The 8783-nt window shown below is 37.6% G+C and overlaps 1 protein-coding gene across 1 annotated transcript; it reads left to right on the forward strand.

The window, feature by feature from the left end:
* Window positions 1-6538: 6538 nt before the first annotated feature.
* LOC127122937 (uncharacterized) lies at window positions 6539-8045 on the forward strand. The gene is made up of 3 exons (XM_051053209.1): window positions 6539-6738; window positions 6939-7579; window positions 8017-8045. Exons 1-3 carry the CDS (start codon window positions 6539-6541, stop codon window positions 8043-8045), a joined length of 870 nt encoding a protein of 289 aa, XP_050909166.1.
* Window positions 8046-8783: the final 738 nt, after the last annotated feature.

The raw sequence follows: 8783 nt of genomic DNA on the forward strand, positions 1-8783 counted from the left end.
TTTGCCCTCCTCTCTTGGGAGTAGCTTAGCATATTGCATATCATTTTTTAGGTCATTAGTCATTGCATATTTGCATATCATATGGCTACATTGAGTAAGTCATCCTCCTAGGTCTTGATCAGAAGATAAAGAGGTTAAAAAGTGCAAGCTAGGGTTTCATTGGATTGATCATTGGCCATCTGAGGGTTGGTGCTTCAAATTAGGGTTTCTTGGTTCTCAAGGAGATTGATTATCATCTTGGTTGAAATGGTACATCATCATCATCATGGTTTTGTCATCACCAAGAGATTCATTGCTTGATCATATTCCTTGAGATTAGGGTTTTGACCACTGGTCAACCCTAATCATCTGCATGGTGCCAATCAGGGCTTGTGAAGAAGATGAGGTTTTCAATGGGTATGGGGATCATCATATGGTTTTATCGAGCTTATGGAAGCTAGGGTTTCATCATTTATCCATTTCATCAGGAGTTTGAAGCTCAAGTTGATCAGTGCACAGCCAATTCATCTATCAGTCAGAAAAAGTCAATTGTGGTCAACTGTGCCTGAATTGATGGATTTGGAGGTGGGAGAGGGTTAGAGACACTTCATTCATGTCCAAACAAGTTTCATTTGACATTTCAAACATCAAGAATGAAGAAAATAAAGTCAGATGAAAACTTTCCAAAAATAGAAAGTGACTTATAATTCAAAATTGCCAAAAATGGAAAGGTTTTCACCTCAAAATTACATGTCCAAAAATGCTTCAAATGAAATTTTGTTCAACATGAAAGTTGTAGATCTTGCTCTCACCTTTCCTAAAAGTCCAGGAACATGAATTTCTCATTTGTGGTTGGCAAGTTATGGATTGATCATTGTCCAAAAAAGTTGAATTTCAAAGGTGCATAACTTTTGATTCACAAGGCCAAATGGAGTGAGGTTTATTTGAGCAAAATTCTTTTGATGTCCTCTATCCAAAACAAGCATTACCTGTCATGAAAACTCATCACACAAAAAGTCCATTTTTCAAGTGGACCAATTTTGAATTTGGAGGGAAAAAGTGCATTTTGAGAAATAAGCCTTGTTTTCACTCCATTCCACTTGCAATAGCTCACAAATATCATTTCAAACTTGCTGCAACCAGAAATTTCTACTGTTACATTGGATTTGCATAAGTGAGGGTGGATTGGCTAATTACCATTTAGCATAAAAGTGCATTTTCACTAATCACTCACATTTGGCTAAACTTGATTAACAAAATGGATTAGTGCATCATATAAATGGTTAATCATAACTGTTTTTGAGATTAACATTCATTCATCTCAGATCTAGATCCAAAATTGCACAATTCTCTCAACTTTTCATCTTCACTTTTTTGCAATTTCTTCACAAGCCTTGCCAAGATCTTCATCAATCCTTCATTCTCGGGCATTGTTGAAGCTGTTGGAAGCAAAATCTTGGAGAATTCAAGCTTAATTTGGAACTGTTACAAGAGTGTTCATCCATGGCAAGTTGAGGTTTCATCAAGATCGTGCATAATCAATACACAAACCTTGTTCCATTCATCTTCCACATCATCATAGAAGTTCTGTTTTCACCTTGCAAGGCTTACAACACACGAATCCACAACTGTCATCAAATTAAGGTCAGTTTTCGAATTCAATGATTCTTGCAATTGATGTAGGATTTGGATAGATCGTGATTAGTAGATAATTCTGCAATTTGTTTCACTGATTTTGGTTGAGAAATGAGAGAGTTATGTTGATTTGAACTTTCATGCGTGATTACGTTTTGCTTCGATCCTCTTAGATTAGGAAGAGTTAGGTTTAATTAAGGTGATATTCATGATGTGCTTGGAAAGACCTTTCTGATGATATAAAGTTTGTACAATTTGGTGAACATTTGTCCTTGGACCTATGAACGCATGATGAACGTGAAGAACATGTGAAAATTTCCAGAAAAGTGTAGTTTGGTCCAAAGTTTCGCTACTGTTCATGCTGATATGTGTTTGCACGCTCATTTTTTAAACGGTGACCTCACTTCGGTCCCGTGCCCATGCAATTCTCATTTTGGCATTTGTATTTATTTCCATATGATCACATGACTTCACATACCTTCATTTCACTTTTTTTTATTTTTTCCATTACTTCCAAAAATCATATCTCACAAAATACTTGTCCAAATTGCATGAAATTCTTTGTGCCATAATCCTTGCAATGTCCTCTATTTTTTGATGATTTTTGTGGAAATTGTGCATGTGTGGATTTCTGTTTTGCCTAAGGTTTGTTTTCATATGCCACTTGTTGCACCATGCTTGGTATTTTGATCATGAAATGATGATGCTTAATTGGAAATTCCTGAAATTTTGTATGCATATTCTAGACACCTTAAGGAGCATTTTGGTATGTGGTTTGTAATTTTTGAGTTTCTGGATTGTGAGATATGCTATGATCTTTAGAGGTGTGACAATTTGTGTCACACCATTTCTTGTCTAACTTCATGATTTTTGTTACCATGCCATATAAACTTGAAATGAGCTGAATTTTTGCATAATGATGCTTAGGGATGTTAGGTTCACATTTGAATTTTTCTGGATTTTTTGAGTGCATTTCCAATTTGATTGAGAATTTCCTTTCTGTTTGACCAAATGTGGACTTTTTGTGAGTCATGATTTTATATGATTTGTGAAATTCTGGTGGTTTATTGGATGGACTTGAAATTTGGCATGTGTATTGTAGACATCTGGAAGTTTGTCATGGTTTTGGTTTGGTGCATTTATCATGTTCCTACACTGTTTTATGCTTGCTTGAAGTTGATACATGATATTGTGCCTTGTTTGGACTTGTATGAGCATGCTTTAGCTTGATGAATTTAATTGACTTGATTACCATTGTCCAATTGGCTTGAAATTTGGTGTGATTGACATGTAATGAATGCTGTTTAGCTGTGAATTTTTTGGGGATTTATTGAATTGTTTGTGAGTTGATTTGAATTGATTCATTCTGTTTGGTCCTTTGAGGTTCTAAATTGCATACTTTGTACTCTTTGCCTCATGAAATGATAATGGTTGATGATATGAACATGAGACCAATTGGATTTGTTTTTAATTTGATTGAACTTGATTTTGGATAAGTTTCATGTTCTGTTTTGAAATATTTCTCCTCCTTTGACCCTAGGCTTTGTCCTAGGGTTTGCTTCTCATGTTTGAGTTGTATTTTCAGGACAAAAGGCATATGGCATGGAGGAATTAATTCACTTGGCTTGAGTTGCTTGTTTTGATTGATGTTGATTAACATTAAGTTTGTTTTGTAGGTGGTGTCTAAGTCATTTGTGTTGAGCATTGGCTTGTGTTTTGCTTGATGCATTGCTTGTGTACAGTTAACTGTGTAATCATTAACTTGTCTGTTTAACTGTTTGAACTGTGTACTGACTGAATTAGATTGATTTCAGGTACCTTAGTTGCTATAGTTCATTGTGAACTTGCTGTTGCTGCTGCTTGGTTGTGTAAACCAATTGAGGTAGAATCACTAACTCCATGTAGTCTGGAAGACCTGGCCTGTTACTTGGCCATGCACCTGTCTGAAGTCCTCCTTAAGAGGCAATGCTTGTGCTTGTTTATTTTTGTCCCCAAGCAGGAAAAGACCTTTGTTAAGGCAATTGGCAGACACAAGAGGTGTGTAGTCCACCTCCTGCTAATCTGTTGAGTCGTCCCTTGGCTCACATCACATGTTGATGCCTTGTGGATCCTAACCCAAGATCCATGTACGGTTGTACAGTTGAGTCAGTGTCATAAGTGTAGAAGGGTTCCCACTTTCTGGACCCACACTTCCTTTGTCTGAAGCTCTCCCTGGCCAGGGATAAGAGCTGTGAGGCACACCCCTCACTCCTATTTCATCTGCTTCACCCTGACTCTCAATGTTAGGGTTAAGAGCTAACATCACCTGATACAGTTGGTTTGCTTTTGCAGCCTAACCTTTTGTTTGAGCCCCACTTGGTGTGTATTTAGTCTGTGCTATTTGTAATTGTTTGCTTTGCTATTGCCTGTGCTTTAGGTTTAGCTTGCTACCTGTGCAATTTAGGATAGAAACCATAACTTAGGGATGATATGCATGATAACATCTAGGCTCGAGTCCAGCTCCCTAGTAGTGTGTCTCCCTTTGTATCTGGTTAGGTTAGAATTTCTTTCCCATCCAGGGGAACTACGTCGCCCTGATCCTCATACCAGATGAGGTACGTAGGCAAGAGACCGTGCGAGGTCTCTCAAGGCACCCTTTTTCTTTTTGTGTGTGTTTGCTTGACAGTTGCTAGGCTCGAGTTCCCGACTCCTTAGTAACTTGTTGCTTGTTTGTTCTTGTGTGTGTAGGAGATGGATGTAAGCCCAGCCATTGGCATTCCGTATCCTCTTGTTGTGTGCTTGGAGTCCGGTATAAGTCCATCAAGTGGCATCTGGTTTCCAATGTGGGTTTGTTTGGCTCGGAAGCTGATGTAAGTCCAGCGATTGGCGTTCGGGTTCCATGTTTGCCTTTTGTGTTGTGTTTCGTTTCGGCGTGCATGAGCCGAACTACGGTAGCTCTGATTCTCGTTCCAGACGAGATACGTAGGCATGGGATGCGATATCCTAGCGAGCCCTCTCCCCTCTTCCTCCACCTGTGTTGTCTTCAGTGTGTGTGTGTGATGTTTTGTTTTAGCAACCTTTTCCTATCGTTTGAGCGTGGATCCCGTCGAGTACGACGGATGCGTAGGGGTGCTAATACCTTCCCTTCGCATAACCGACTCCTGATCCCATTCTCTTTGGTCGCGAGACCATGCTTTTTCCAGGTTTACTTCGAGCGTTTCCTTTCCCTCTTTTGGGATAAATAACGCACGGTGGCGGCTCTGTGTTGTTTTTGTTTCAGCCCGCCAGTTGTTTTTCGCGGATGCGACAGAGGGCTCCGGTGTTATTAGTGAAAAAGAAGGATGGCAGTATGAGATTATGTATAGATTATCATCAGATCAAAAAGGTTATTATAAAGAATAAATATCCTCTTCCCAGAATTGATGATCTTAAGGACCAACTAGTTAGAGCATGTGTATTCAACAAGATAGACTTGAGATTGGGGTACCATCAGATTAGAGTGAAGAATGAAGATATTGTCAAGACTGCTTTTAGAACTAGGTACGGTCACTATGAGTACTCGGTAATGTCGTTCGGAGTTTCTAATGCACCTAGTGTATTCATGGAGTATATGAATATGACATTTCAATCGTATTTGGATAAGTTCGTTGTGGTTTTCATTGATGACATACTTATCTAGTCCAAATTAGATGAAAAGCATGCATAACACCTCCATATTGTGCTTCAAGTTTTAAAAGAGAAGAAATTATACGCCAAGCTATCTAAGTGCGAGTTTTGGTTGTGTGAAGTCAGTTTTTTGGGACATGTAATTTCCAGTGGTGGTATAATGGTGGATCCTTCGAAGGTAAATGCAGTGTTATAGTGGGAAGCCCGAAGATAGTTACTGAGATCAGGAGTTTCCTTGAAATAGCTAGTTACTATCAGAGGTTTATTGAGGGTTTCTCAAAATTGGCCTTACCTTTAACTCAGTTGACTCGAAAGAGTAAAGCTTTCGTATGGGATCTACAGTGTGGAGAGAGCTTCCAAGCATTGAAAAAGCAGTTGACAACTGCACCAGTTTGATTCTACCAAATCTGAATGAACCTTTTATTGTGTATTATGATGCATCTAAGATGGGTTTAGGCGGAGTACTTATGTAGAATTGGAAGGTGGTTGCTTATGCTTCTCAACAGTTGAAGGTGCATGAAAGGAACTATCCTACTCACGACTTAGAATTGGATGCAGTAGTGTTCGTTCTTAAGATTTTGAGACACTATCTTTATGGTTCCAGATTTGAAGTATTTAGCGACCATAAGAGTTTGAAATATCTCTTCGATCAAAAGGAGCTTAACATGAGACAGGGGAGGTGGTTAGAGTTTTTGAAGAACTATGACTATGGTTTGAATCACCATCCTGGTAAAGCCAATGTGGTAGTAGACGCTTTGAGTCGGAAGTCTTTGCACATGTCAGCTTTGATGGTTAGGGAGTTGGATTTGATTGAACAATTCAAAGACTTGAGTTTAATATGTGAGGTGACTCCAAATAGTGTGATGTTGGGTATGTTGAAGTTAACTAGTAGTTTTCTTGATGAGATTAGAGAGAAGCATAAATTGGATGTGATATTGGTTGATCACTTAGCATTAGTTGGACAGAGAAATGATGAAGAATTTCGAATTGATGGAGATGGAATTCTAAAGTTTCAAGACAGAGTTTGTATACCTCATATACCAGAATTTAAGAAAATGATTTTAGAGGAGAGTCTTTGGAGCAGTTTGAGCATTTATCCTAGAGCTACCAAAATGTATCAGGATCTGAAGAAAATGTTCTAGTGGTCTGGAATGAAGAAGGAAATCGAATAATTTGTTTATTCTTGTTTGATTTGTCAAAAGTCTAAGGTAGAGCATCAAGAGCCGTTTGGACTAATGCAACCACAGAGATCCCTGAATGGAAGTGGGACAACATCTCAATGGACTTTGTTATTGGTTTACCGAATACCCCGAAGGGAAGTGATATTATTTGGGTGATTATTGACAAGCTGACTAAAACGGCTCACTTCATATCGATTAAGATTAGTTTCTTATTGCAAAGGTTGGCTGAGATCTATATTGATAATATTATGAAGTTGCATGGCATCCCTTCGTATATAGTTTTCGACAGAGACCCAAGGTTTACATCTAGATTTTGGGGGAGTTTATAGGAAGATTTGGGTACTAGGCTGAGGTTGAGTTTTGCTTATCACCCTCAGACAGAGGACACACTCAGAGGACCATCCAGTCTCTTGAGGACCTATTGAGTACATGTGTTTTGGAACAAGGAGATGCTTGGGACAGCTATCTACCATTGATCGAGTTTACTTATAATAATAGCTATCATTCTAGCATTGGTATGGACACATTCGAGGCATTATATGGCAGAAGGTGCAGGACTCCTGTATGTTGGTACGAATTTGGAGAGAGTGTTGTACTCGGACCTGAAATCGTTCAACAGACTACCGAGAAAGTTAAAATGATTCAAGAGAAGATGAAGGCTTCACATAGCAGGCAGAAGAGCTATCATGATAAGCGAATGAAGGATCTAGAGTTCCGAGAAGGTGATCATCTTTTTATGAGAGTCACTCTTGTGACCGGTGTGGGTCATGCCCTGAAGTCTAAGAAGCTGACTCCTTGCTTCATTGGACCCTATCAGATTACCCAGAAGATTGGAGTTTTTGCTTACCGTGTGGCACTACCCCCATCTCTTTTGAATCTGCATGATGTGTTCCATGTGTCACATCTTCGGAAGTATATTCATGATCCATCTCACATGATACAAATGGATGATGTACAAGTTAGGGATAATCTGACGGTTGAAGTGTCACCTATTCAGATCAAGGATAGAGAAGTAAAGCAACTACGCGATAAAGAAATTGTTCTTGTGAAGGTTGTTTGGGGAGGACCTGCTGGAGGTAACATGACTTGGGAGCTAGAGAGTCGAATGAAGGAATCATATCCTGAGTTGTTTTTGCCAAGTAATTTTCGAGGGAAAAAATCCTTTTTAGTGGGGGAGAGTTGTAACACCCCCTAATTTATTTTAATATTTTATTAGCATATCATATTATTAAAATGATGCATTGTGTGATTAATTTATTTTAATACCCCTTTATGGGCAATTATATGTTTTTCCTTGTGATGGTATGCATATGTTAATAAATATGTGAATTTGGTATTTTTGAAATCGATTGCTTTTAACGATCTGTGAGCAAATGAGATTTTTCTCATTTGGTCACTTTTTAATCAATCGATGATTCGACCTGTGTCCAAAATAGGATAATCACATTTGGTCGCAACCCAGGTTTTGACGATGAAGCGTGGGATAGAGAATTTTTATGAATTGAGTTTAAACCCTATAAATTAACGATGAAATTATTATAATATAATTTTTAATCAGTGTTTTATAATTTTACAGATGTTGATGTATTTATATCAATACTGTAAAACTTTTTCTCATAAAATTCAGAAAACTGTATTTTTCTCAAAATGTCAAATAAGTAATTTTTTTTCCTAGATGATATATTTTTCCCAGAACCGAGCATACTTAGAGTATGGAGTCGTTTTTTTTATTTAAAAAATTAAAAATGAATTCCTTCAAACGTTAAATGTTTATTTATTATATAATTTTTATATCTTAAATTTTTTTAATATCTCTAAAAATAATAATAATAATAATATTTAACTATTTTTAAAAAAGAATAAATATAAGTTATACTTTTTCCCCCACATTAAAATGTTTCTAAATCCGCCACTGGCGGCGGCGACGACGGATCTGGCGGCGGCGACGACGGATCTGGCGGCGGCGGCGGATCAGGTGACGACGGATTGGCAGCGGCTCAGGGGCATTTTTGTAATTTTGTCGTTTTTGTCATTTTTGAGTTCGGAGACCATTCAACTGATTTTTTTTAAGTTTAAATTGTGATAAAATAGCCCTAATGTAATTAAATATACATTTTATAAAATCTTATAAAAATATTAGTATATTTAACTCACTTTTAGGAATATAATTAATTGAATAATTTTGGGTGTAAGAGAAGTGAATATATTGTTTAATAAACAGAATTTTCGGTGATTTGAATTTGGGTGGCCCTTATTGTATAGTTTGTGGTTCGTGAATGGAACTTATTTTGGTGATATCATTTGGGATACTTTTGGTGTTTATGAGTATTATTATACATAGTT

The sequence above is a fragment of the Lathyrus oleraceus genome, chromosome 2, assembly GCF_024323335.1.
Source record: "Lathyrus oleraceus cultivar Zhongwan6 chromosome 2, CAAS_Psat_ZW6_1.0, whole genome shotgun sequence".
Taxonomy (NCBI): domain Eukaryota; kingdom Viridiplantae; phylum Streptophyta; class Magnoliopsida; order Fabales; family Fabaceae; genus Lathyrus; species Lathyrus oleraceus.